Source organism: Grosmannia clavigera, assembly GCF_000143105.1.
Source record: "Grosmannia clavigera kw1407 unplaced genomic scaffold GCSC_82, whole genome shotgun sequence".
NCBI classification, from domain to species: Eukaryota; Fungi; Ascomycota; class Sordariomycetes; order Ophiostomatales; family Ophiostomataceae; genus Leptographium; species Leptographium clavigerum.
This window is the reverse complement of record NW_014040576.1, coordinates 249,891-276,863: the sequence shown is the minus strand read 5'-3', so window position 1 is coordinate 276,863 and position 26,973 is coordinate 249,891. Positions and strand designations below refer to the sequence as shown.

Sequence of the window (26,973 nt, the reverse complement as noted above, 5' to 3'; positions counted from 1 at the left end):
AACGCTTCACATGGAGCACGTGTATTTCTCACGACTTTTGTTCTTGGAGAGCGCAGCTAGCATGATAGCTGTGTACATTCGAAAAATATGATAAATCAAATCCGCAGATGTGCTCGTAGGCGTCGACTTTAGACTTGTATTATTGATATACTGCTGTGGCAATGCTTCGCTATTTGAAAAGGGAGACGTTGCCATGACGAGCTCAGCCTCACTATGTTTTATGGATACGTGCATATTGGCTTAGATACGATTCCGATAAGCCGATAGTTGTTTATGCGGTGTCGGCCAAATTTTCCCTACTTCAAACAACAACACGTCCTAAATGCAGGAGGCAAGACGACGCAAAGACGACGCTCACGGCATCCTCACTTCAGCGCACCGGGCGTTATGAAAGTTTTCTAACTTTTCAGTAACATAATTAGATTGAGGAGATCTGAACCTGACATCGTCAGGTGTTAATTAGCCGTTTAAATTCGCATCGAGTTGTTTTTTGGATGAATCACGAGTCTCAACGGCCATTGGCTTAGCTTCATATCATTCTTATTGTATAATCTTCGCTTTGAGACTGCGCTGTCAGCCTTCCACTGCCAAGTCACGAGCTCTTACGCCAACGATCTGAAGCTCATCATAACAGCTCACCGCATCCTTGCAAAATTATGTCTTTAAAACTGTAAGACGCCTTTTCTCAATCTCCAATATTTTCTCACCCGTTTCCCTCAAATTTCCCACGCTTCTGCACTCCCGGCGCTCGCTACCTAGTGTCATCTGCACCTCACCTTCAATGAACGCAATGCCCTCCTCGACTATCACAGACAATAGCCCCAAGGTGTAAGGTCCCATTTGGCAACTCACACTGCCAGCCTCTTGCTGTTGAATCTAACCGTTTTCTCAGATTTGTATTGGGCCATGTCAATGGCCAGCTGGAGACGGCCTTCAAGAAGCTCACCATCCTCCATGCCAAGAACAACTTCTCATGTGCCATCGCGACAGGAAACCTGTTTGGCCCAGACGAAGATGCCGAAAGCACGGATGAGCAGGTTACAAAGCTGCTGGCTGGCGAGATCACCATTCCTGTATCCACCTACTTCACAGTAGGCACGCGTCCGCTCCCGCCTCGCATCGTTGCCAAGATCGAGCAGGAGGAAGACGTTTGTGAAAACCTGCACTACCTTGGCAAGCGAAGCGTCACCAAGACATCAGACGGTATCCGAATCGTGGCACTCGGTGGTCTCCTCGACAATGGCAGTGACATTTCTGCCGTTGGTCCGTCCAAGGACCAGCACCTGCCATTTCACTCAGTCGAGGACGAAAAGGCCCTTCGCGGTGCCCACTCGGCCGACATCCTTCCCTGACAGCAGTCTGGCCCAAGGACATCTGGCGAGGCTCCGGCGTGGCGCTGCCGAATGGCTTGAGTACGGCTCAGATCCCAGCCAGCGATGGCCTGGCAGATCTGGTTGTTGCCCTGCGGCCACGCTATGTCCTGACTGCATCCCCGCTTCCGGCCAAGGATGGAGACGACAAGGATTTTGCCTCGTGCTTCTTCTACGAGCGTGAGGGCTTCTTCCACCCCGAGCGGCCGGACGAGACACACTCGCTGGCCATCGACGTCACGCGCTTCATCTCGCTCGCAGCTGTTGGCAACACAGCCAAGGCCAAGGCCATGTACGCCTTTGCCCTGTCGGCGGAAGCCCCGACGCTGGTGCCGGCCGGCTGTACGCCGTCGCCATACCTGCACCGGGGGGCGGCGTCGCTCAAGCGAGCACCGTTGGAGCCGGGGCCGTTTTCGCGCTTTGGCGACGGCAACAATGGGCGGCATTCGCGCAAACGAGCGCGGAACGGCGACCAGCCGCGGGCGCCACCACCAGGACCAGACAAGTGCTACTTCTGTCTGTCGAACCCGAACCTGCCGACGCACATGGTGTGCAGCATCGGCAACGATGCATACCTGGCGACGGCCAAAGGGCCGCTGCCGCTGTCGACGACCTTTTCGGAGCAGGGGCTCGACTTTCCCGGCCACATGATCGTGGTGCCGCTGAGCCACTCGCCCAAGCTAACGGCAGAGGCGATGCAGAGCAAGGACACGCCGGACGGACAGGCCGTAGCGACATCGACGTTCCGGGAGATGACGCGTTTCCGTGAGGGCCTGCAGGCGATGGTGGCGGCGCGCACGAAGCAGCGGCTGGGCACGGTGACGTGGGAGATCAGCCGGTTGCGCAACGTGCACCTGCACTGGCAGGTGATGCCAGTGGCGGCGGACCTGGTGCATCGTGGCCTCGTGGAGGCGGCGTTTCGCGTGGAGGCCGAGAACCTGAAGCTGCCTAGGCTGGAGGAGGTCACGACACCGGGCGAGATCGAGGGCGACTACTTCCGGGTGTGGATCTGGGCGGAGGAGCCAGACACGGCGGAGGACAAGGCCGTGGGCGACGACGATGGGGTGGCAGGTGGTCGCATCGTGGGCAAGACGCTGGTGATGCGCCTCCACGAGGGCGACTGGTTCGACCTGCAGTACGGACGCAAGGTGCTGGCCAAGCTGATGGGACTGGAGAAGCGGATGGTGTGGCAGGACACGGTGCAGACGGACGAGGAGGAAAAGACAGACGTGGCCGCTTTTCGGAAGGCGTTTACAAAATGGGATTTCACGCTGCAGGAGTGAGAGCGCTGGCTACAGGATGGCGGCCTGGAAGTTTAGACTGTCTTTGCCCAGGCGTTGTGCGTTATCTGCAGTTATATTAGAGGGATGGATGCAGTGATGCAGTGGCAGTCGGCACTGCTCCCGTAATACGAATACCCAAATGCATTTACAGCAGGGGTTATTTTGCGCCATTTGTTCTACCAGGTAGCATGGACGAAAACAGGGTGAGAGCAACTGATCAGTACCATCATATTTTGATGCAAATTGGCCAGCACATTTATTCTAAGCAGCTAATTACCAAATCGCCATACAAAGTGAAGTTTCACGGGAAAAAGCCGCTCCCTTTTTAATATAAGGCTGGGAGAGGTGATGAGTTGGCTATTTTACGGCCGGAGATAGTGCGAGTACCAAATTAAAGAAGCTACAGGGGTGTGAATCTAGCAAGGTTTGTCGGTTTGTTAAAGAATGTTTTCTAAAGTGATATTGATTACAAGATGGTGGTCAGATATTTAGTACTCGCTCTGCGTGTTCTGATGAAAGAAGTAAGTCGTATAATCGTATTACGATCAAGTATAGGGTGCGGGGTACGATACAAGATGCAACTATCAGACAATTTGAAAACTCTGCGTATAGGATGGGACGGACACTGATTGGTTAACTAGAGTCCGCCTCCGGCTAACGTGACAGCTTCACTCAAGAATCTTCCTATCCTCCGGCACAGGAACTTACATACTTCCAGCGTACTTTGGCTTAGTTCGTTTGACTAATATTGGCGGGGTATTTTACGGCGCGGTTATTACGCAGCTACAGAGTAATTTTTTTATCTTTTTACAATCTTGTCAAGAAATCATCCACCAGCTTTGCGACAATGGGAGCTTCTAAAGAACGTGCTGGGCCGTCGCCCTTTGACACCTACCAGACGTCATTGACGTCTAGATACTGCAGCGAGGCCATGGCACGGCTGTACGGCCAACGCTCTCGTCACTCGTTGTGGCGCAAGCTCTGGCTGCTCCTAGCAGAGTCCGAGAGCGAGCTTGGCATCGATACAATCACGCCAGAAGCTCTCCAGCAGATGGCGGTGCATCTTGAAGTAACTGACGAAGACTTCAAGACTGCCCAAATCGAGGAAAAAAAGCGCCGTCACGACGTAATGGCTCATGTGCACGCCTTTGGAACCGTGGCGCCGGCTGCGGCCGGTATTATCCACTATGGAGTTCGTTGTCACAAGATCCTCATATAAAGGCCGTCCTGCTAACCGGACATTGTATTTCAGGCAACCAGCTGCTATGTCACGGACAACGCAGAACTCATCCTGATGCGTGATGCCATGGATCTTCTCCTTCCGAAGTTGTCCAAGGTTATCTCGAACCTGGCCAAGTTTGCTATGGAGTGGAAGGATATGCCTACTCTGGCTTATACTCACCTGCAGCCAGGTAATGTGTTTCTCCGTATCAACACATACGCAGACAGTTGGAACTAACCATATTCCCATTTCAGCGCAGTTAATTACAGGTAAATAATCATGGGTTTGAATTTGTCTCTTCTTGCAGCACTAAGACAGCTTGCTAACTCGCAACAGTTGGCAAGCGAGCATCTCAGTGGGCCCAGGATCTTGTATTGGACCTTCAGAGCATCGAACATGTTCGAAACGGGCTGCTCCTTCGAGGTAAGCTTAATTTGATAATCTAGTTGCATGACGGATCGGTGACTAATATTTTCACAGGTGCCCAAGGAACTACAGGGACGCAGGCATCTTTCCTCGAAATCTTTAACGGAGATGGCGACAAGTGCGACCAGCTCAACGAATTGATTTGCAAGAAGACCGGTTTCTCTGGCTGCTATGATGTATCGACCCAGACGTATACCCGCAAAATCGACTCACTGGTCGCTAATGCGATCTGTGGTCTTGGTTCCACCGCGCAAAAGATCGCTGGAGATATCCGGCATCTGGCTTCGTGGAAGGAGGCTGAAGAGCCATTCGAGGCCAGTCAGATTGGGTCGTCGGCGATGGTGTGCATTCCTTCCCACACCTTTCTGCTTCAGGACAGGCAAGCTAACAGCGAGAAGGCGTACAAGAGAAACCCGATGCGCTCGGAGAGAGTGTCCAGTCTCGCCCGGGAGTTGCTCTCAAAGCAGGCGACGACTGCAAACACGCTGGCTGCGCAGTGGATGGAAAGATCATTAGACGACAGTGCAGTGCGCCGAATCGACATTCCGGAGATGTTCCTCCTGGCAGATGCAATCCTCGGCGGCCTCGACAACATCACGAACGGCATAGTCATCTACCCTAAGCGGATCGCATTGCGCGTCCAGGAAGAATTGCCCTTTATGATCACCGAAAGCATCATCGTGAAGCTCTGCGCCCTTGGCGCATCAAGGCAGGAGGCTCACGAACAGATCCGCGTTTTATCGCAAGAGGCCGGGTATGCCGTGAAGGGTGAAGGCAAGCCAAACGACTTGGTTCAGAGGATCAAGGCCAATGACTTTTTCAAGCCGATATGGGGAAGCATCGACGACATGTTGAGGCCGGAGCTGTATATTGGTCGCAGTGTCACCATTGTGGAGCGCTACTGTGGCCCTGGGGGTGTGGTGGAGAAGACGATCCAACCATACAAGGCGATCTTTGAGAAGGCTGCAACGACAGAACTTTCAGTGTAATATCTAAGGTAACACCAAAATCTTTCACAGCATTTTTTCCCTCACCGAGGGTCGAAGAGAACCCATAAATCTACATAGCTATACAAGAGCCAATCACACGGAAATATATGGGGCTCTGACTAGATATATTTTTAGACGATTTTGGTTACAACATGTTCCAAGCCTAGTACTCTGAGTCCATTTCTTATCGCTTATCGGACTTGAAATTTTTGGACGGCAGAAAAAAAAGAAAGCTCCAATTTCTGCAGATTTTGATCAAGAAGCCTGTTCTACATCGGGCAGCAAGATCACCACCAAAACACACAAGATGCCGGCAATATCATCTGGCCGGATTGTGAAGGCCCAAAGGGGAAAAAAGCCGCCCGGACAACAACACCAAAAGAACCACCGATGGGAGTCGTTCAGCAGCAAGATCGCCAAGCTCCATTCGTTGGATCCGCTGCGCAGAGTCCGGCGCCATGACCTCGACGAAGCGACGGCAGGTGACGTCTCGGTGACGACGTCGTACTTCCGCAACGGGCTGGAGAAGTGGTCGGACCTGAACCTGTCGCGGATATTTACGGGTTTCCGACGAGCGGTGCAGCCGCTCAGCGAGAGCCTGCCGCAGATTCTGCATTTCGAGGCGCGGATCATGGATGAGCTGACTAAGAGCATCCGCGAGGCGCAGACGCTAGACGACGAGCGGGACGCGCTGGAGCCGCTGCTGGACTTGCTGACGGCATTCGCGCACGACCTGGGGACGCGGTTTGTAGCGCGTGGCTACAATGCGCGGGCCTTTGTGCTGCTGGTTGGCGTGGCACGGCACAACAGCGGCGCGGGCATTGCACGGTCACATCACCAGCAGAACCACGTTCTGGACGCGGCAGTGATCGAGTGGACGTTTGCGGCGCTGGCGTTTCTGTTCAAGTACCTGGCGCGGCTACTGGTGCCGGACCTGCGGCCGACCTACGATATCCTGGCACCACTGCTGGGCGCTCAAGCGGAGGAAGAGGAGGAAAAGAAGGATGAGGAAGAAGAAAGCACGGAACAAGCAGAAAAGGCAGAAGAGGCAGAAGAGGCAAAAGAGACAGACGAGGCAGACGAGGCGGAAACGACAGAAAAGACGGAAAAGGCAGAGTCAAGCGAGAAAGCAGAGAAATTCCCTGCTCGCGTGCCCGGCCACATTGCCCGGTTTGCGGCCGAGGCGATGAGCTTTCTGGTTAAGAAGGCGTCGACACCGTCGCACCGCGAGACGGCGCTGCCGCTGATCATCGAGCACGCGCGGAACGGGCTGCTGCGGGCGGTGGAGGCAGCACAACGGCAGAACAAGCACAGGAACAGCAAGAGCGGACCGCAGCTGTACATGCAGGGTCTGATGACGCTGTTTGCCGAGTCGATCAAGGGCTCGGGGACGTCGCTGCACTCGTCGGGCCCAGAGCTGTTTGTGGCGCTGGTGCGGGCGATTCCGGCGGACGAGCTGAGCGCGGAGCCACAGGGGTCGACCTGGAGCGACGTGTGCTGCGGCGTGCTGACGAGCATTGTGCACCACAGCTCACCGGAAGCGCTGCAGCTGGTGGTGGACGCCATTCTGGCAGAGGGTTCGGCAGCAGCGGCAGCCGGCGGCTCGCCCTGGCGGCTCTCGATCTACGTCCGGCTGGTGGGCGTGATTGCGGGCGTGCGACGAGGCAGCAAGCTGGAGAGCTGGACAGAGCTGGTACAGTTTCTGGCCAAGACGCTGGAGACGATGGTGGCGACTAGCAGCAGCAGCAGCAGCGATGACGACGACGAGAAAGCGGTCTGGCCGACGGAGGCATCGCTGGTGTGGCGACACGTGGTGGTCAACGTGGCGATCGTGTGGAGCCAGGCTACGGTGGACGCGCTGATTCCGTGGGTGGCTTCGCTGACGCAGGTGATGAGTCGCGAGCGGCTGTCGCGCTGGTTCATCCCGCTGTGCGCATACGTGGTGGAGCTGAATGTAGGCCGGTTCCGGGAGCTGCTGCAGAAGCCATTTCAGCGGTTCATCATGGGCCGATGGGCCGACGGGGGCAACGAGGACGTGCTGTGCGCGGTGCTGCCGGTCATGGTTGGACGGGGGGGGTTCCAGATGCCGAGAGCAGCCAGCAGCAGCAGCAGCAACAGTGGCTGTCTGTCCCTGCCGCAGTCATGGCAGGATCAGATCGTCAGCCGATTCGAGCAGCTTGAGATCACGCCCTTTCCCGAGCGTGGAGCCTACGACAAGGACCCGGACACGTGGCGGGACCGCTGTCTGCCCAAGTACGCGGCGCTTCTGGACGTGCTAGACGTGACGGTGGCCCATCCTTCGACGCTGGCACGCATCGCCGAGCTACTGCTGCGCAAGCTGCGACTGGCGCTGCGGCCGACCGGCACGACGACGGCGGAGACGGCCTTTATCGTCAGCCAGGGCTTCCGGTCGTACCTGCGCATGACGGCGGCGCTGGCAGCGACGCCAGATCCGGGCTTGTGGCCGCTTCTGCGCGCGGCTGCACCCCGGTTTGTGCGACGACCGGGCTTTCTCGAGGCGCTGCTGCAGTATGAGGAGAGCTTGGGCAGCCAAGAGAGTGAGGCGAGTCAAGAGAGCGACGACAGCGGTGATACGGAGGACCCGTTTGTCCAGGCGCTGGTGGACAATCTCTCGTCGACATCACATCGGCTGCGGCTCGTCTCCCTGCTCATCCTACAGCGGCTGTTGCGTGCTGAAGGACAAGAGGGCGAAAACGCAAACCTCCAAAACGAATATCAACGTCACGTGACGACACTCGACAGTATGCTGCAGATCGAGCAGATCCCGTTTGGGCCGCATAACGCGCGCAACATGGCGGTGCACCTGCGCAAGCTGGCGCTGGCCTACGGACGCGTAGCAGACAAAACCTGGCTGCAGGCGGCGCTGCCGGCGTTTTTGTTCGGCATGCTGTCGGTGCCGCTGGCGCCGGTGTGGGACGACGCGGTCGAGGCGATGAAGCAGGTGGCGCAGGCGAATCGGGCAGGCGAAGAGGCTGTGGCGCAGCACGCGCTGGCATGGCTGGACGTGGGAAGTGGTCCGCGTGCGGGCAGTCCGTCCGGTTTGTACGGATCATCGAACCCATCGGAGCAGCGCCTGCCGGCGACCGACTTTGACTGCTTCCACGTGGCACGGCTGCTAGCAGTGGCGGCTGACACGGAGGAGGTGGTGACGGAGCCATCGACGCGGCTGCGACAGTCGTTTGAAGAGAGCCAGGCGGCCGTGGCGGCGTATGGCGGAATGGAGCGCGGCAAGGCACTCAAGGTGCTGGCAGCGATGCCGAGCTTGGCTGAGAAGCGGTCACGGCGACTGGTGCCGCATCTGTTGTCGTGGACGGAAGAAAGAGAGGATGTTGAAGAGGAAGAGGAGGTAGAGGAGGGAGAGGAAGAAGTAGAGGCTGGCAAAGATGTCGACGAGGACATCAACATGGAGGATGTGGACACCGAACACACCGACAGCGACAACAGCTGGTCCTTTTCCGACAAGAAGGCGCTCGTGGTGGTGTTCTCGCTTTTTGCCAACGGCCAGGCACTCTTCCAGAGCGAGCGGGCATATGCAGCACTGCTGAAGCTGATGGCCAACGGAGACGGCGACGTGCAGCGGCTGGCTCTCAAGGCGCTGCTGTCGTGGCGACAGGCCGGGCTGACACGCCACCGTGAGAGCTTGGAGGCACTTCTAGACGAGGCGCGGTTCAAGAACGAGCTGACGCTGCTGCTGCAGGGCGACGGGGAAGACGGACGGCGGATCCAGCCGGAAGACCGACCGGTGCTGATGCCGGTTCTGCTGCGGCTGCTCTACGGGCGGGCGATTGCGAAAAAGGGCGCAGCTAGCGGCCGTCAGGGTCTTCACGCAACGCGGCTGTTTGTCATCCGCAGCCTCGACGTCGCCAGTCTGGGCGGCTTCCTGCAGGTGGCTCTGGGCAGCCTGCAGCACGTGCGAGTGCTGGAGGCGAGCGGAGCCCTGCGCGCGAGCCTGTTTGACCGGGTGGGCGATGACAGCCTGGTGCCAGCACGCAAGCAAGTCGGCGTGCTCAACATGCTGGAGTCGATCATCCACGAGCTGGGCACCAATGCGACGCCACACATGGACGCGCTCGTCAACGCGACGCTGTACTGCCTCTTTTCGGCCTCGCGCGGACTGGGGACCGACCAGGCCGACACGACGTCCTCCCCCGACACCTCGCTCCGACGGGTAGCCAAGACGACGGCCCTTCGCTGTCTCTGTGCGCTCTTCCGCAATGGCGGGGCCTTTGACTGGACGCCGTACCGGACCGTGATCGTGGCCGAGGTCATCAGCCCCGTGATCGGACGGCTGCCACAGGAGACCACCCAGGGCGTCTCGTGGACCTGGCGGCTGCTGGGGACGTGGGCCGAGATGCCGCGCTGGACGCTCTTCTTGGCCGAGGACGCGCAGATCGTGCCGAAGATGCTGGAGAGCCTGTCGATGGACCGGGCCAAGGACGCGGTCAAGCTGTATGCGTTGGGAGTCGTCAGGAGTTTGGTGGGTGAAGAAGAAGAGCGAGTGGAGGGCGAGGAGAGAGAGGGAGAGCAGGAGGACGAAGACAAGGCCACGAGACGCTCCATCCTCTCAACGCTCGTCGAACCGAATCTCGATATGGCCCTAGACCAGTTGGATCACGTGATGCGGCGAACTAGCGCCACGACGGGTGCCGAGATCAGCCGGCCGCTGCTGGAGGCCTGCGTGGATACGGTGGTGCTGCTGTCGGCGCTGGTGCAGACGTCGACACGCGTGCGAAGCCTCGTGGATATTGCGACATGGCTGCTGAACCAGCCGTCGCGCCGGGTGAGTCCGCGAGTGAAGGGAGCGCTGCTGCGGCTGCTGGAGCGGTTTATCCGGCTGGACGGACTGGGCGAGCAGGCCGACCTGCGAGACCGCGTCTTCGGCACGATCGCCTCGCTCTTCTCCTTCTTCCGGGACCGGGAGAACCGGCTGGCGCTGTGTCGGGTGCTGTCGGTGTTTGCCGAGGGCCGTGGCAGTAGCAGCAGCGACGAGAAGGAGGAGGATCTCCGTCCGGTGGCCGCGCTCTGTTTTGGCTTCAACGCCTACGTCGAAGGCCGGGTGGACGAGCCGGACTACGACCGACGGCTGGCCGCGTTTGGGGCGGTCGTGCGGGCGGAACCGGCCCTGAGCCGAAACCAGTGGCGTCCGGTGCTGCACAACCTGCTCTTCTTCTTGCGGCGGGACGAGGAGTTTGGGATCCTGTCATCCAACGCGGCCGATGGGATCGGGCGGTTCGTGCGCGACGCGACGCAACCGCAGACACACCAGCCACGCGATGCCGCGTACGAGGACCTCCTGAAGAGCGTCCTGCTGCCGGCGATCTACGGAGGGGCACGCGATCCGTCCGAGACGGTGCGGCGGGAGGTGGCGCGGGTGTTTGGCGAGCTGATTGCGACATTACGGTCGTGGGGCCCGGTCTCCCAGCTGGCCGTGCTGGTGGAGGACGAGAAGGAGGACGAGGCGAGGACGAGGACGAGGCAGTTCAGAAGACGCAGACTGTCAAGACGCTCGACCTCGACGTCGACATGTCTGAAACGCCCGACAGCCGGGCGTTCTTCTCCAATATTCTCAGCCCGGTCGTGGCCAAGCAGATGCAGGCGATGCAGGTGCTCGAGGGCGCCAGCCGGCGCCATGGACTCGGCAGCCGTACACGTCAGCCAGTTCTTCATCCCGCTGCTGGAACAGTTCATCTTTGGGCGCGAGGACGGGGCGGACGACCACGGGCTGGGAGCTCAGGCGACCACGACGATCGGACAGCTGGTGCAGGGACTCGAATGGGGACAGTACCGGGCCGTGTTGCGGCGGTTTCTGTCGTTTGTGGAGTCGAAGCCGGAGCTGCAGAAGCAGGTGGTGCGACTGCTAGACCGAGTCGTGGACGCGTTGGTGGTTGGGGTGAGAGAGAGAGAGGAAGAGGCGAGCGGGCGAAGCGAGGAGAAGAGAGAGGAAGAGGCAAGCGAGCGAAGCGAGGAGAAGAGAGAGGAAGAGGCAAGCGAACGAAGCGAGGAGAAGAGCGAGGAGAAGAGTGAGGAAAAAAAGAAGACGAAAACTCCTCTGGCAGCCTCGCTCCCGTCAATCGAACGGTTCACAGACGAAGTTCTTAACAGCTTCACGCCCGGACTCATCGCCCACCTACACGCCAAGGACGAAGAGACAGTCAGCGGACGAGTACCAGTAGGCGTGGTGGTGGTCAAACTGCTAAGCCTGCTGCCACGAGCATCACGTGACCAGCGATTAGCTGGCGTGCTGACGGACATCTGCCACATTCTGCGCAGCAAGTCATGGGAGTCACGCGAGATGGCACGGACGACGCTGACACGGATTGCGGTGATCCTGGGGCCAGAGAGCTTTGGGTTCGTGATCCAAGAGCTGCGAGGAGCACTGACACGCGGTTACCAGCTGCACGTGCTCTCATACACGCTACACAGTCTGCTGCTGGCAATGCTGCCGACATGCAGTCCAGGCGCGCTGGACTACTGCGCCGAGACGGCCGTGGCGGTCGTGATGGACGACGTGTTCGGGGTGGCGGGCCAAGAAAAGGACGCAGAGGAGTACACGAGCAAGATGAAAGAAGTGCGCAGCAGCAAGAGCCAAGACTCGATGGAGCTGCTGGCACGGACAACGTCCATCGGACGGCTATCGGTGCTGGTGGCACCGCTGCGAGCGCTGCTGCTAGAGCGCGTGGACCTGACGATGGCGCGCAAGATCGACACGCTGCTGGGCCGGATCGCGTCAGGGCTTGTGCAGAACGAAGCAGCCGCTAGCCGCGAGACGCTGGTCTTCTGCTGGGAGGTAGTGCAGGAGGTCTACCGGGCCGACGACAAGACCGGAGAACGGGATGCACGCGACCGCAAGATGGATCCGCGCACGAAGCGGTTTCTCTTCCAGAAGAGCACGCGCAACAACGTGGGTGGGCGGCAGGCGAGCCGATTCACGCACAAGCTGGTGCGCTTTGCGCTGGACGTCTTGCGTTCGGTGCTGCGCAAGTTTGACAGTCTGCGGACGGCCGAGAACGTGGCCGGCCTGGTGCCACTGCTGGGTGACGCCGTGATGGATGGCGCGGCCGAGGAAGTCCAGACCGCTGCTCTCCGGCTGCTAGTCGTCCTAGTGCGTCTGCCTTTTCCGGCCGGCACGCCGGAGGCAGCCGCTTTTTCGGGGCTGTACCGCGTGGCCACGCGCGAGGCCATCCGCACCGTCAGCACAGCCACCTCGACCGGCGGTGAGCACGCCCAGGCCGCCCTCAAGCTGGTGGCTGCCGTGCTGCGCGATCGCCCTGACGTACCTGTCCGTGACGCTGCCGTGGACGGTCTGCTGACAAGACTGCGTGACGATTTGACCGAGCCTTTGTATCGTCACGTGACCTTTTCATTTTTGCGGGCCGTTCTAACCCGCCGAGTGGAGACGGCCACAGTGTACGACACGCTGGATCACGTGGGCACGGTGATGGTGACCAACGACGACCGGGACACGCGCGACCTCGCACGCGGCGCCTTCCTGCAGTTTGTGCGCGAGTACCCGCAGCGGCGGGCGCGCTGGCAGGCCCAGCTGGACTTTGTCGTGGCCAACCTGCAGTACGGCCGCGAGGGTGGGCGGCTGTCGGTGATGGACGCGGTGCTGCTGCTGCTGAACAAGACCGACGCAGACGAGCACGTCCAGCAGATCGTGGCAGCCTGTTTTGCGCCGCTGGTCGTGTTGCTGGCCAACGATGAGAGTCCGCGCTGCCGTGCGGCGGCGGCCGCCCTGCTGCGCGTGCTGCTGCGGCGGGCCAGCCGCGAGAACACGAACCGGTTCCGCGGCCTCTTTGGCGCCTGGCTGCAGGCCGATGCGGCAGTGAAGCCGGCCGTTCTGCGCCTCGGACTGCAGGCATACGGCATCTATTTTTCGTCGTGGGACGCGCTGGCCGACGGCGGCAGCGGCTTGGTGGACGCCCGTGCCGACGACGTCCACGCTGCTCTCAGCCGGATCACCGACGTGTTGGGGGAAGCAACCCAGGACGACGAGACCACCCTCGTCGCTGCGGCCCTTCAGACCGTCCAGACGCTGCTCGACATGGCGCCGGCCCGTACGCTCGACCCCCAGAACAAGACGCTCTGGCACCACGTCCAGCAGTGTCTGTGGTTCCGCCAAGGCACCGTGCGGCTGGCTGCCATGCGCTTGATTGCTCAGTACCTGGCCGACTTCCGGAGGCTGCAGCCGGCTGGCCTGGCCGACGGCGAGAAGAACGCGGCGACTGGCTCCTACGGCCTCGTCCTCGCTGACGACGACGTCACCCACATGGTGCTCGGCTGTCTGAGCGTGTTGTCGGGACGCAGCGGACTGGGCGTGGATGAGGCTGAGGCCGAAGAGGCTGCACGGATGTTGGTGTACCTTGGACGGCATCTGCGAGCGGAGCCAGAAGAGGAGGAGGAAGAGGAGGAGGAGGAAGACGACGAGAACGATGACGGGAAAGACGAAAATGCCGAAAATGCCGAAAATGCCGAGAATGATGACGAGTTTGAAGGCTTTGACGAATCCGACGAAAAGGCAAAGACCAAGGCCACCAAAACTCGCCTCCAAGGCCTCGACCGTCGCTACGTCTTCCTCCGGCTTGCTCGCATCGTCCGTCGCGAGACTGCTCCCGTGGCGGCTGCTCTGGTGCCCAAGGCCGCTGCCATGGCCGTGCTTGAGGCCTTTTGCAAGTCCGACAAGTCTGACAAAACCGACCAGATGCCCCTCTCCGAGACGGCCGCTCGTGCCGTCCTTCGCCCCCTGCGCAACCTGACCGACGCCTCCATCGCGGCGCCCGTCTCGGCCGACCCGCTCTTTGCCGCCCGTCTCGACGCTCTCCGCCAGCGCGCCGTCGGACTCATGGACGCCCTGCAGATCCGTCTCGGCAACGCCACGTACACGCGTCTGCTGCTGTCAGCAGGTGCGGCGGCACGTGACCGTAGACAACAGCGCGCAACCAAGCGCAAGATCGAGGCGGTCACGATGCCGGCAAAGCACGGCCGCGACAAGCGCAAGCGGCTGGACCAGAAGAAGGAGCGGCGCAAGGTACGGGGACAGGAGCACCGGAGCCACCGACGAGGGGAGTGAGAAGTGGGAGAGAAGAAGAGAAGAAGAGGGAAAAGGAGAGGGAAATAATAGAACAATCAAGACAACCAAGAAAAGGAAATCAAACACAAGGCTAAGGAATTGTAAATCAGTAGAGCGTCATTAAAACTTTGAAATTCAAACACAAGAAATCTCTTCAACGCCGTCATAATCTGTTGTACAATTCGTGTGAGTGGTTGACTCATATCAATCGTTCTTCTCTTCTTCTCTCCTCCCTCTCTCTTCCTCCCTTCCCTTCCCCACCCCCCCCCTACTTAAATGTCGACCCTGGCACCGCATCTGCCTTGTCTCCCTCCTCCACCCTCCTTTTCGGCTGCACCACTCCCTCCGTTGCCAGCCGCTCCTCCCGCCGGCTCTCCGTCCCGTCCTCCCAAAACTCAATGTCGCCGTCCTCGCCCAGCGTCCCGCGCTTGACCAGCTGCCCACGCTCCCGCACAATCTCCTCCAGCGACCGCGCCCCGCCAAAGAGCCCGAGGTGGTCGGTGATGACGTGCCGGTTGCGACATGACGGGCACGTGATCAGCACCGATCCCTGGTGGTAGCCCTGCTTGGACACCTTGTGTGAGGACCGCTCGCCGCAGGGAACGCACGTAAAGGTGAGTTCGTAGTGGGGAGCCAGGCCTTGGGTGGTGGTGGTAGTGTTCTTGGTCGCGCTGACGTCGCTCGCATGGTTCGCATCGCTCGCATTGCTGTGAAGAGGTCGAATGGCCAGAGACGCCTTCCAAAACGCAGGACGGCCGACCAGAGACGCTCGCGCCATCGGCTGCACGATAACAGGCGCGCACCGCGACAGCCTCGCCAGCCGTGACACCGTCCGAGAGGCCATTATGTAGTGAGTGTGGTGGGTGGCAAGTGAAAAAGTTGGATTTTTCCTTCTCTCACTCGGTGCTTGAGCTTGCTTCTGTCAGCGACTTCCAACTTTTCTGCTCCTTCCCCATCTGCCAGAATTCCATCCGCCTCCAACAGCTACTATTGTGGGGCTGCCAGCCCTGCCATTGGCCCCCCGCTAGCGGGGTGATCTTGCCTTGAAGGCCGCCAAAATCGGACGCTGAAGCAAGGCGACCAAAATCCCACAAGACGCCAACCATTCGTCTCACATCTGACCAAACGAACACGGCCGCGGCAGAACACCCGCACGACACTACCGGCAACAGAGAACCTTGCCAGCCTCCTCTCCGACGAGCACCCGCCTGCTGCTGCTATCTTTTCATTATCAATATCCTCCTGGCGAGGACGCTCCACTCTGGATGGATCGCTCGATCTGTCTGAACCTCTCTTCTCCAGCCTCTCTCTGCACCTGTCGAGCTGCTGTCCGGCTGCTTGAAACACCCGCCATACCGACCCTTCCCCCTTCCTCCACCTCCTCTCCTGAACCATGATGCACAAGGGGGGCAAGATTCGCCCTCCGCGAAAGGTCGGTTTCTTGCGCCTCTTCTTCGCCCGTCTCCCCGACAGCTAAGCTAACAGTCGCGAGCAGGCAACGGCCAAGATCTCGGGCGTCAATGACTTTGACCAGAACTGGAACCTCATCCAGGATGCCCTCGTCGACATCCACGACCAGAACGCCGGCCGGCTGTCGTTTGAGCAGCTCTATCGCGCATCCTACAAGATCGTGCTGATCAAGCGGGGCGAGGATCTGTACCAGCGCGTAAAGACTTTTGAGGAGCGCTACTTTGCCGACAAGGTCATCCCCCACATCTGGGCCCTCGTCACCCGCAAGCTCGTCTCCGCCACCCTGCACAATGTCCTGGGCAGCACTGGCAACGAGCGCCGCGCCCTGGCCGAGACCTTCCTCCGCGGCATCAAAGACTCGTGGGAACGCCACAACATGTCTATGAACATGGTGGCCGACGTCTTGATGTACCTCGACCGCGGCTATGCCCAGGATGCCACCCGTCCTTTTATCTACGCCACCACCATCGGCCTCTTCCGTGACCATATCCTGCGCGCCCCGCTGCCGCCTTCGGCCTGGTCTGAGACCGACCAGCTCGCCGTCATGGGCGGAGGTCGAGGCGTGGATATTGGTACTGCTGCTGCTGCTGCTATTGTTGTTGACGGCAGCTGTAGTGATGTAGCCAGCAGCAGCCCCAGCAACAGCCACCCGACCATCTTCACCATCCTCAACAGCGTCATCTTGGACCTCATCAACATGGACCGCGACGGCGACGTGATCGACCGCAACCTCGCACGAAACTGTGTGGCCATTCTGGAAGCGCTGTACGAAACGGACGACGAGCACGAAGACGATAAGCTGTATCTCACCACCTTTGAGCCCGAATTTCTGCACGCCACCTACCTCTTCTACCACAACGAGTGCGAGCGGCTCCTGCGCGACGGAGACGCCCGTGCCTGGCTCCGTCAGACTCGTCGCCGCCTGCGAGAGGAGCAGGAGCGCTGCGGACACACCATCTCGCAGCTCTCGCGCACAAAGGTTGCCCGCGTTGTCGAATGCGAGTTGGTCGCCACCCACCTCGAGGACTTTATGGCCCTCGAGGGCAGCGGCATCAAGGCCATGATCGACAATGACCGCCTCGAAGACCTCGCCATCCTGTACGATCTGGTCTGCCGCGTCGAGTCCAAGAAGACGGTGCTCAAGCAGGCGCTGCAGACGCGCATCGTCGAGCTCGGCCTGGAGATCGAAAAGACCCTAAAAGAGACAGACTTCTCCATAGCCTCCGCGACAGCAGCAGCAGACGCAACAAAGGCGGCCGCCCTGTCGGCCGCAGCTCAGCAGACAGCCGCGGCGATCAAGTGGGTGACGGACATCCTAGAGCTCAAGGACAAGTTCGACCGGTTGTGGCTGGAGTGCTTCAACAAGGACATTGTCCTCCAGTCAGCCATGACGAGCAGCTTCACCGAGCTCTTCCGGCTCTGCACGCGCAGCGCCGAGTACGTGTCGCTCTTCATCGACGACTGCTTCAAGCGCGGCCTGCGCGGGAAGAGCGACACCGAGATCGATGCCGCGCTCGACAAGGCCACTGTCATGATCCAGCACGTGACGGAAAAGGACATGCTGGAACGCTACTACCAGAAGCACCTGGCCCGCCGGCTGCTGCACAACAAGAGCGAGAACCCCGAGGCCGAGAAGATGCTGATCTCGCGCATGCAGTCAGAGTTAGGCAAGACGTTTACGGCCAAGTTTGAGGGCATGTTCAAGGACATGGCCACGTCCGAGGAGCTGACGCGCGACTACGGAAAGTATGCCAAGGAGAATTTGGACGACATGGGTGAGGACGAGGACGAGGATCCGGGACAGGGTCAGGGTCAGGGCAACCAAGCACGCATCGACCTCGGCGTCAGCGTCCTGACGAGCAACAACTGGCCGCCAGAGGTGATGGGCCGGGCATCGCAGCTGGAAGAGAGCCTAGGTGGCGGCAGCAGCAGTCAGGGCGGCTGCATCTATCCGGCCGAAGTGCAACGGCTGCAAGCGAGCTTCCTCAAGTTCTACCTACGCAACCGCAGCGGCCGGGTGCTCTCATGGGTGGGCACGGCTGGCAGCGCCGACATGCGGTGCGTGTTTCCGCCAGCGCCCGGCCACGACAAGGGCGTGCTGAGCCGTGAGCGGCGCTATGAGCTCAGCGTGCCGACGTACGGCATGGTGGTGCTGCTGCTGTTCAACGCCCTGCCGGTCGACGGTCGGCTCAGCTTTGACGAGATCCAGGCTAAGACTAACATTCCGGCGGCCGACCTGACGCGGGCGCTGGCGTCGCTGACCATCCCACCCAAGTGCCGCGTGCTCACCAAGGAGCCAGCGTCCAAGACGATTCGACCGGGCGACCGGTTCGGCTTCAACGTCCAGTTTGCCAGCAAGACGCTCAAGATCAAGGTGCCCATCATCAACGCGCTCTCCAAGATCGAGGGCGAGGACGAGCGCAAGGCCACGGAGGACAAGAACAACCAGACGCGCTCGCACACGATCGATGCAGCGGTGGTACGGATCATGAAGTGAGTAGGATTGTGCAGAGACGACAGAGACCTTGTGAGAATGGTTGCTGACTATTGCTGACTAATCAGACAACGAAAAGAACTCCTACACACCGCGCTTGTCACCGAGGTCGTCACGCAGCTCGCCAGCCTGTTCCGGCCCGAAGTGTCCATGATCAAGAAACGGATCGAGGATCTCATCTCGCGCGAGTACCTAGAGCGCATCGAAGAGTCCGATCCGCCGGCCTACCGCTATGTCGCCTGATCGTTTGGGGGGCCAGCAGATATGTGTTTTGTGATGTTAGCTTGTGTTGAATGGGAAGCATAGCCCTTTAGGCAGGCGGCGCTGAGATTGCGCCTGCCTGTTTCCGTTTCCGTTACCGAATTCTGTCTGCTCCCATCTCGTGACCAAAGTCATCCACCAACAGACAGCCAATCCGTTCCAACGTCTCCCTTCCACGATGACAGTCTCGCGCGCTCGTGATGCGCCGATCGGCATGGTCTTGACTGACGTGCACCCGTTTCTTTGTTTTGCCGGCTTCTGGTCGGCCATGTCGTCTCTTTCGTCTCCTCTTGATCATCTCTGCACGGAGTACATGTCGGCCAATTCGCCTCGATGGCGTGGATGCCCTCTTTGCAGGGCACAAGTCATCCCTCCCACCAGCGGCCAGACGGTATATATGATGAGTGTCTCATCCGTCGAAAGAGCCGACATCGAGCGACATTGAGCGTCATCAACCAACATCCACCGACAACATGATTGGCAACATCTACCTCATCACGGCGATTGCTGTCATTGGCGGCTCGCTCTTCGGCTTCGACATCGCGTCGCTGTCAGCCATCCTGTCGACCAACCAGTACCGCTGCTACTTCAACGACGGGCCGCGGGGACCGCCCTTTGACGACAGCGTGACGTGCAGCGGCCTGACGTCGCTGCGCCAGGGCGGCGTCACGGCGGCCATGTCAGCCGGCTCCTGGCTCGGAGCCCTCGCATCCGGTCTGGTGACGGAGCGGTTCGGCCGCAAGCGAGCCATCATGCTGGGCTGCATCATCTGGTGCGTCGGCTCGGCCATCATCTGCGCGTCGCAGGCCGTTGCCATGCTGATCGTCGGCCGCATCATCAACGGGCTGGCCGTCGGGATCGAGTCGTCTCAGGTGCCGGTCTACGTGTCGGAACTGTCGCAGCCGTCACTGCGCGGCCGCCTGGTGGCAGCCCAGCAGTGGGCCATCACCTGGGGGATCCTGATCATGTTTTAGTGAGTCCTGCGCTTCTCTCTGCTTTACGGACTTCCACCAAACTTCCGCTCACACTTTTAGCATCTCCTATGGCTGCTCCTTCATTGGAGGCGATCCCTCGACGGCTACCAATCCGGCTGCCTTCCGCATTCCCTGGGCCCTGCAGATGCTCCCGGCCATCGGGCTCTTCTTCGGCATGATGCCGCTGCCCGAGTCCCCCTCCGCTGGGCTGGCCAGCCACGGCCGCTGGGCGGAGTGCAGCGCCGTGCTGACGCTGGTGCACGGCAAGGGCGACCCGGACTCGGTGTTTGCGCGCGCTGAGCTGGCCGAGATCCGCGCCGTGGTCGAGTTCGAGGCCCGCAACCGGGACGCGACCTACTGGGAGCTCTTCCGGTCCAATATGCTGCACCGCACCCTCATCGGCCTCTTCTGCCAGATCTGGTCGCAGCTGACGGGCATGAACGTGATGATGTACTACATCAGCTACATCTTTGCCATGACGGGCTACAGCGGCAACGCCAACCTGCTGGCGTCGTCGATCCAGTACGTGATCAACGTGCTGATGACGGTGCCGGCGCTCCTGTGGATCGACCGGTACGGCCGCCGCAACGCCATGCTTGTCGGGGCCGGCCTGATGATGGTCTGGATGTATGCCAACGGTGCCATCATGCGGACATACGGCACCGTGGTGCCCGGCGGCATCGACGGCGTGGCCGCCGAGTCTATGGTGGTTGGTGGTCCGGCCGGCAAGGCCGTCATCGCCTGCACGTACCTCTTTGTCGCCTCGTATGCGCCGACCTGGGGTCCGGCCTCGTGGATCTACCCGCCTGAGCTGTTCCCGCTGCGGCTGCGTGGCCTCGGCGTGTCGCTGGCCACGTCGGGCAACTGGGCCTTCAACACGGCCCTCGGCCTCTTCACGCCCATCGCGTTCCAGAACATCATGTGGAAGACGTACATCCTCTTTGGCGTCTTCGGCACCTGCATGTTCCTGCACGTCTTCTTTCTCTTCCCCGAAACGGCCGGCAAGACGCTGGAGGGGACCCAGGCCATGTTTGAGGACCCGGCCGGGATCCGGCACATCGGCACGCCGGCCTGGAAGACCCGGGTGCAGTACAGCAAGGCGACCGGGCTCGAGACCGGCAACATCGACCCGGAGAAGCTGGCCGCGCTCGGGCTGCGGACCAAGGCAGAGGTGCCGGAGGTGGAGCACCACCAGGGGATGGAGGAGTGAGGAAGAGGGTCGAGAATGTCGGGCGTATGGCATCTACGAATGCTAGTTAGTCAAAGATGGAGGCATTTATCTGTATAAGATGTCCCTACAGGAAGCAAGTGCAACTCAGAATGGACAGGCATTTACGGAGTATGAGATTGCTCCACCCAGGCTGTCGTAAGGATTGTGGACCATCTGGGCGACAGCCTTGTGGATCACCTCTGGGACGAGAAAGCTTCATGTGGAGTATATAGTATAACAGTGTTATGTAGCGAGCAGCGAGCAGCGAGCAAAGTAGCAATAATGAGGTCTTTGCTCTTCACGTACGTGTGTAGTGACGGCCGTCGTCAACTTGTCACGCTTTGCTTCTTTAGCAGAGCTGGCGATCACATCTCGGCTCAGTGGGTTGTAGTCTATTTTATGGACCCAGCAGTCGTCTACGGAGTATGCATGTTTTGAGGATAAGCCCGGCTGCAGTACGTATACTGGGAGCGGGTCGTAGGCGGACAACCCTGGTCAGGATATATGGCTTGGATCACACCTTGAATCGGAATGTCGTGCTCTACGCATCGCTCACCAGAAGAGGCAGTTTTGCTGTGCGAGTGCTGGCCAGAAGCCGGATCAAGATGGAATGGCAGTGATAAGAAGAACGGACCTGCATTCTTCAATTGCACTGGCTAAGCCTTTTCGAGGTTCCTCTAGCGCAATGGTAGCGCGCAAGACTTCTAATCTTGAGGCTGCGGGTTCGAGTCCCGCGAGGAATGCTTGTTCTTTTTTGCTGTTTTTTACGCCTGAATTCCTCTTTTTTATGCTTCGTTGGCTTGCTTACTGAATGGGTTATCAGTCTGATTGTGTGCAGTATCAATCATAAAGTAATCACATTGTATAAACTTCGTGGTCTTTCGCCCCATATTCGATGGCGACATGGCTTTGGGATGACTCAACAAAAAGGTGTCTGCAGGAATTTGCAGCACCATATTTAAGGCTGTCCCCAATCTCCAGACCTCCGCCAACGAGCCAATTGCTGGCCGTGTCGGTCCCCGTCATTTTGCAGGATTTTTTTTGGATAGCCATGACCATAGAAACAGACCGACAGGGGAGGACCATCTAACTGCATCGTTGACTGTTGCTGGACCATGGCTGGCGTCGTGGACGACACGCTCAGCGAGCTGCTGCAGTATGCGGCCAAGGTGGGCGTCGAGCTGACGGGCATAGCGCCGCGCCGGCTGCCGGGCCGAGGCTACGGCATTGTGGCCATGCGCGACATTGAGGTATGGCTGGGAAGGTTGTGATGCTGCTTATTAAGCAATCTTGCTGACAGTACTCTTCACCCATCAGGAAGGAGAGACAGTCCTGGTGGTACCAACGCGGGCTCTACGGACGCTGGCAACGGTTCCCAAGGCGCTGTCACGACGTCTAGACGGCGAAGTGTCGGTGCACGGGATCCTGGCAGCGCACCTGGCTCTGGACGACCGAACGGCCGGCGGCGAGTTTGCGGCCTGGGATGCGGTGTTGCCGACGGCGGCTGATCTGGACGCGAGCATGCCGCTGTTGTGGCCAGCCGAGCTGCAGGCGATGTTGCCGTCAGCGGCTCGTGATGCGCTGTCGAAGCAGCGGGCGAAGCTATCAAGAGACTGGGAGGGCGTAGCGCGGGCGAAGCTGGAAGAGATGATGACAGACGACAGCCCCCAACTCGACCAGGCCAAAGTCGACACCCCCCAACCCAACCGCCCCAAACTTGACCGCACAGCCTATGTGCACGCCTGGCTGCTCGTCAACTCGCGCACGTTCTACTACGCGACGCCGCGGACGACCAGCACGCGGCCGCAGCGAGACGACCACATGGCGATGCAGCCGGTGGCGGACCTTTTCAACCACACGGCCGACGGCGGCTGCCGCGTCGCCTTTGGCCCGGCCGGCTTCACCTTTGTGGCGGACCGTCGCTATGATGCCGGCGTCGAGGTGCCCATCAGCTATGGCGCCCACGCCGACGACGCCCTCCTGGTCGAGTACGGCTTCGTGCTGGCGCCGGCCGCGGCCAACCGCTGGGACGAGGTGTGCGTGGACGACGCCGTGCTGCCGCGGCTGGCCGTCTCTGCTGCCGGCAGCGCCTCTCTGCGCGACGATCTCGCCGCCGCCGGCTTTTGGGGTCGTTACATGGTCGATGCCGACACGCCTGCCGGCTGCTATCGCACCCAGGTCGCCCTGCGACGCATCCTCTGCGGCACCGCCTGGCGGGCGGCCTGGCTGCGCTTCGTCGACGGCGGTGGCGAGGATGTCGAGGCCTCGGATGGCGCCAGAAAGAACAGTCCCCTCGCCCAGTCGCGCGTCGACGACCTCATGGCCACCTGCCTCGAAGACTTGGCCGTCCAGGCCCGCTCGACCCTCGCCCAGATCGACGAGCTCGCTCGCACCGCCATCGGCTCCGACAGCCAGCGCGCCCTGCTGGCCTGCCGCTGGCGCCAGATCGAGGCCGTCGTCGACCAGGCCGCCGCCCAGCTTGCCGGCACCGAGTAGAACGGCCATGCACCCTGCCGTCGTCTGCTCCTTGGCTGGAACCCCCTGCTGGTCTCGGGTTGACCTGTTGGCAGGTCGTGTGGCATTCTCCTTCCAACATCCCTTTTTCCTTATCTCGAGCCCTGTTGGATCGCTTGCAGGAAAAGGTTGTTTCGGTGTGCGAACACATGCGTGTTGGCGAGAGATAGGCACATCGCCACTATTTTGGATGAATTGCCGTTTTGGGGTGTCAATAGAACCTCGTTTGGGCAGGCGCGCCGCCACTCCCACCACTCGTCGCTTCCTTCCCCTCTCCTCCACCAATCCCCCCAATCATGAATAGACGGAAACGATCTAGAAAGAGGAACACTGTGAACAGGTCTCCATCCCTGCAGAATCAATATCCACAACTCTCACGACCCTTTGTGACGTCCATCCCATCTGACCATGCGTCCACCAGCTGCTCGACCCCTTTCTCTCGTCTTTCTTCCGTGCTGCCCCCTGACGACCATGTCTGCCTCCACTTCAGGGATTCGAGTTTCTTCTTCTGGGTCTGAATAAGACGCTCAGAACAATGGCTGCATCCGGTCTGACCCTGATGTCCAGTCACCCGCATCTCGTATCTTTCACCATCGGCTTTGATTCTTTCTCTCGCCGTCTCCTATCTCGCACATCCAGCCTATCTGAAAGAAGCAGGGCAAAGGCGAGACGAATTGCCCGGGTGAGAAAAGAGGAGCAAGGGAGATGGGAGAAACAGAGAAAGAAACCGTTCGTGTCTTCTGACGTTCTTGGGTCTCAATACGACCCAGTCGAGCTCAATAGGCAGTTTGGCATGGCCTCGCACAATCTATAAGATGCCCACGTCCTCGCTCCGACTCAGATGTGTTTAGCCAGGGCAAGGACATCGATCCTCTCACTATCAGTCTTTCTCTTTTCAGCCTCTTCTTCGCAATCGCATCTCCACATCTCCACATCTCCTCCCCCCAACACGTCCAACTGCTTCCTAGTCAACGCCATGAAGACCGCCGCTCTGCTCACCATCCTAGCCGCCGGTGCCACCAGCGTCAGCGCTGCCGCCGTTGCCGCTGCTGATGCTGATACCCAGTGGTGCCAGTGGTACGGCCAGGCCTGCTGGAAGGTGAAGCGCACTGCCGAAGCCTTTGCCGAAGCTGTTGCCGATGCTGGCGGCGTCTCTGGTGGACCCGAGACGTCCATCTCTCGTCGCTCCAACGCTCCTGGCGGCCTCGCCGACCAGGTCAAGCGCGGTCTCGACGACCTCGCCGGCATCATCGCCTCTACACAGCGCAGCCCCGTCTCCTACTACGGCGGCCTCAACCTGGCCGGAGCCTTCCCAGCACCCACCGAGGTCACCAAGCGCGAGGCCGACGCCGAGGCTGATGCTGATGCCGACGCCAGTCCCGAGGCTGAGGCCCAGTGGTGCCAGTGGTATGGACAGGCCTGCTGGAAGGTCAGACGTGCCGCCGAGGCCGTCGTCACCACCATCGAGGGCTTCGGCAACGCCGAGTCCAAGCGCAGCTTCGAGCCCCTCGTCGCCGGCAAGCGTGAGGCCGGCCCGTCCGCTGACGCTGGCGCTGACGCCGGCGCTGAGCCTCAGTGGTGCCAGTGGTACGGCCAGGGCTGCTGGAAGCGCGACACTGCCAGCATCGAGACCCGCTGCCACGCCCCCGACGGCGCCTGCTCCAGCGCTCGCCGCGACCTACACGGCATCTACAACACCGCCCGCCAGGTCTTGGACTTGCTTCCAGCCCAATAAGTGAGGTCTCCGTTGTTTTTTTTTTTTTGTTCCTGCTGCTTTTCTGCTGTTGCTTCCAGTTTTGGGTTGTTCTGACACTTCCAGATGCTTCAACAGCCTCTGTCCCCTGGCCACGGTCCGTGGTTTGCATTGTACATTTCTGCCAATAAAAGACGTTTATCGAAAATAACACCACCCAATGGGACGCAGGAAAGGACTCCTCGCGACACATGCTCGGGATATATTTGGATACAAAACAGCGAGGGCGCAGCCGTCGGTTGCTGGCGCTCAAGGTGTTCTTCTGTTCTTTCGACTTTCCCGGGTGGCGTCGTGTCTGTCGTTTCTCCTTCGTCTTGCGTTCGTTTCTTGAAGCGGCAACTTTATCTGGCATCCCTTTTGTCATACGGCTGCACCTTTCCTACTTTCTTACCACGGGCGTTGACTGTATAGCACGCCACTTTTCTATAGCCAAAATAAACGTTCTTTAATTGTCAAATTGCTTCCCAAACGGTGCTATTTTTCTATACCTGTTTCTACTTTTTCCATTTTGCAGCTTCTGGCCCAGCCGAAAGCGTCATATGCGATAGCAGCCTGCACCCTTCTGGTCCTCACATCAGCAGCCGCCAAGCACCCAGCATCAGAGCCGCAAATCCCGTGCATACGCCCATCAGCCACTGCAGCGTCTGGAACTTAACCTGTTCCAGCTGCTGCCGCAGCGCCGCGACCTCCTGCTCGATCTTGGTCTCCGTCTCCTTGACCTTGAGTTCCTGGCCCACGGCCTCCTCGCGGATCCGTCCTTTTTCCAGGTTGAGGTCTAGCCGTACGCTCGCCTGCGTCCGTCCGACATCGTCGCGCAGCCGGCTGTTGAACTTGGCAATTTCGTTGGCCAGCCGCTCGTGCGCCGTCTTGGTCGTGTTGCCCTCCGTGCTGTCCGCCGACAGCAGCTCGCTGCGCAGCTTGGCAAAGTCCACCTTTTGCGTGTACATGGCCTTGGCCGCGTCTTCCCGCAGCACCATGGTGCGCGTCAGGCTCTGGATGCTCTCCTCGATCGCGTCGTCGAGCACCTTCATCATCGCCACCGCCTGCTCCTCCGTGAAGCCCTCGCCCTGCAGCCGCTGCACAAACTTGAGCGTGTCAAAATGGTGATCGCGCCGCATCATGGCCGATGCATGGAAGCTGCGCCGGCTGAGTGCTGCTGGGGGCAGCGCGGCTGTTGGCATCGACAAAGCGTGTGCCATGGAAGCGATGCCTGGTTGTGGCTGTGGCTGTGGCTGTGGCCGGCCACGGCGGCGAGGTGTGCCTCCCGTCTGCGCGTGAATATTCGAGGACCATGGCACGGCTGAAGCTATCGCTGCCGTAGCGATACTGCGTTTGGCTGTGCCAGGAAATGCTGGCAGCTGTCGCAAAGACCAGGGCGCACAGAGCTCAACTCGGGCGTCCGTCCAGCTCAGACGCGGGAGGAGGAACCTCGGAAGGGACGGTCGAAGAGATTGCATGTTTGAAAAGGATAATGTGCGGATTCCGCCCTTACATATTCCCGGTTTCTGGCGCCGGGTTTTAGACTTTTGGCTGGCAACACTTTTCTGTTTGGTTGAGGTAGAACAAGCAAGATCTACGAGTACTGAAGCTCTGCACGTTGGCCATACACGACTGGACCAATAAAAATGGGCCTTGGCTTTAAAGCCCACCTTTCTGCCTAAGGCATCTCGCTACTACTCCCCGCCAATCAAGAACTATAAGTGCTTTTTTTTTCTGCCGTCCAAGAAAAAAAATCTCTTTCTTTCTTCATCATGAACAACGCAATTAAACACGTTCGCGAAAATTGACAGCCTCGGATCAGAGGACCTGCCCAGACGTCTTTTCGTCTTCGCAGAGATCCCATGACGTATTCAAACGCTTTTTTCGATTAGAACGGAGAACGAATCACTTGAACAATCTTGGGTGCGGTGCTTTTC

General features: G+C 59.7%; 8 protein-coding genes across 8 annotated transcripts; 7 read left to right on the top strand and 1 right to left on the bottom strand.

Annotated features, from left to right (window-relative positions):
* Window positions 1–790: 790 nt before the first annotated feature.
* Window positions 791–2,653, top strand: CMQ_7953 (cwf19-like protein; the record flags this gene model as incomplete). The annotated part of the gene is made up of 3 exons (XM_014313593.1): window positions 791–828; window positions 893–1,263; window positions 1,356–2,653. The coding sequence occupies 3 exons, from the start codon at window positions 791–793 to the stop codon at window positions 2,651–2,653; spliced, it is 1,707 nt and encodes a 568-aa protein (XP_014169068.1).
* An 847-nt stretch (window positions 2,654–3,500) lies between these two features.
* CMQ_7884 (adenylosuccinate lyase) lies at window positions 3,501–5,290 on the top strand (the record flags this gene model as incomplete). Its single annotated transcript, XM_014313524.1, has 5 exons — window positions 3,501–3,845; window positions 3,906–4,065; window positions 4,130–4,144; window positions 4,212–4,298; window positions 4,356–5,290. 5 exons carry the CDS (start codon window positions 3,501–3,503, stop codon window positions 5,288–5,290), a joined length of 1,542 nt encoding a protein of 513 aa, XP_014168999.1.
* Window positions 5,291–5,597: 307 nt separating this feature from the next.
* On the top strand, window positions 5,598–14,907 carry CMQ_7934 (heat repeat protein; the record flags this gene model as incomplete). The annotated part of the gene is made up of 3 exons (XM_014313574.1): window positions 5,598–11,188; window positions 11,414–13,667; window positions 14,737–14,907. The coding sequence occupies 3 exons, from the start codon at window positions 5,598–5,600 to the stop codon at window positions 14,905–14,907; spliced, it is 8,016 nt and encodes a 2,671-aa protein (XP_014169049.1).
* Window positions 14,908–15,774: 867 nt separating this feature from the next.
* CMQ_7915 (scf ubiquitin ligase subunit) lies at window positions 15,775–18,588 on the top strand (the record flags this gene model as incomplete). The annotated part of the gene is made up of 3 exons (XM_014313555.1): window positions 15,775–15,813; window positions 15,877–18,344; window positions 18,414–18,588. 3 exons carry the CDS (start codon window positions 15,775–15,777, stop codon window positions 18,586–18,588), a joined length of 2,682 nt encoding a protein of 893 aa, XP_014169030.1.
* A 491-nt stretch (window positions 18,589–19,079) lies between these two features.
* CMQ_7978 (major facilitator superfamily transporter glucose) lies at window positions 19,080–20,790 on the top strand (the record flags this gene model as incomplete). The annotated part of the gene is made up of 2 exons (XM_014313618.1): window positions 19,080–19,579; window positions 19,641–20,790. The coding sequence occupies 2 exons, from the start codon at window positions 19,080–19,082 to the stop codon at window positions 20,788–20,790; spliced, it is 1,650 nt and encodes a 549-aa protein (XP_014169093.1).
* Window positions 20,791–21,905: 1,115 nt separating this feature from the next.
* Window positions 21,906–23,286, top strand: CMQ_7792 (set domain containing protein; the record flags this gene model as incomplete). The annotated part of the gene is made up of 2 exons (XM_014313432.1): window positions 21,906–22,040; window positions 22,108–23,286. 2 exons carry the CDS (start codon window positions 21,906–21,908, stop codon window positions 23,284–23,286), a joined length of 1,314 nt encoding a protein of 437 aa, XP_014168907.1.
* Window positions 23,287–24,280: 994 nt separating this feature from the next.
* Window positions 24,281–25,039, top strand: CMQ_7870 (pheromone precursor protein; the record flags this gene model as incomplete). The annotated part of the gene is made up of 1 exon (XM_014313510.1): window positions 24,281–25,039. One exon carries the CDS (start codon window positions 24,281–24,283, stop codon window positions 25,037–25,039), a length of 759 nt encoding a protein of 252 aa, XP_014168985.1.
* Window positions 25,040–25,626: 587 nt separating this feature from the next.
* Window positions 25,627–26,514, bottom strand: CMQ_7763 (mitochondrial protein; the record flags this gene model as incomplete). The annotated part of the gene is made up of 1 exon (XM_014313403.1): window positions 25,627–26,514. One exon carries the CDS (start codon window positions 26,512–26,514, stop codon window positions 25,627–25,629), a length of 888 nt encoding a protein of 295 aa, XP_014168878.1.
* Window positions 26,515–26,973: the final 459 nt, after the last annotated feature.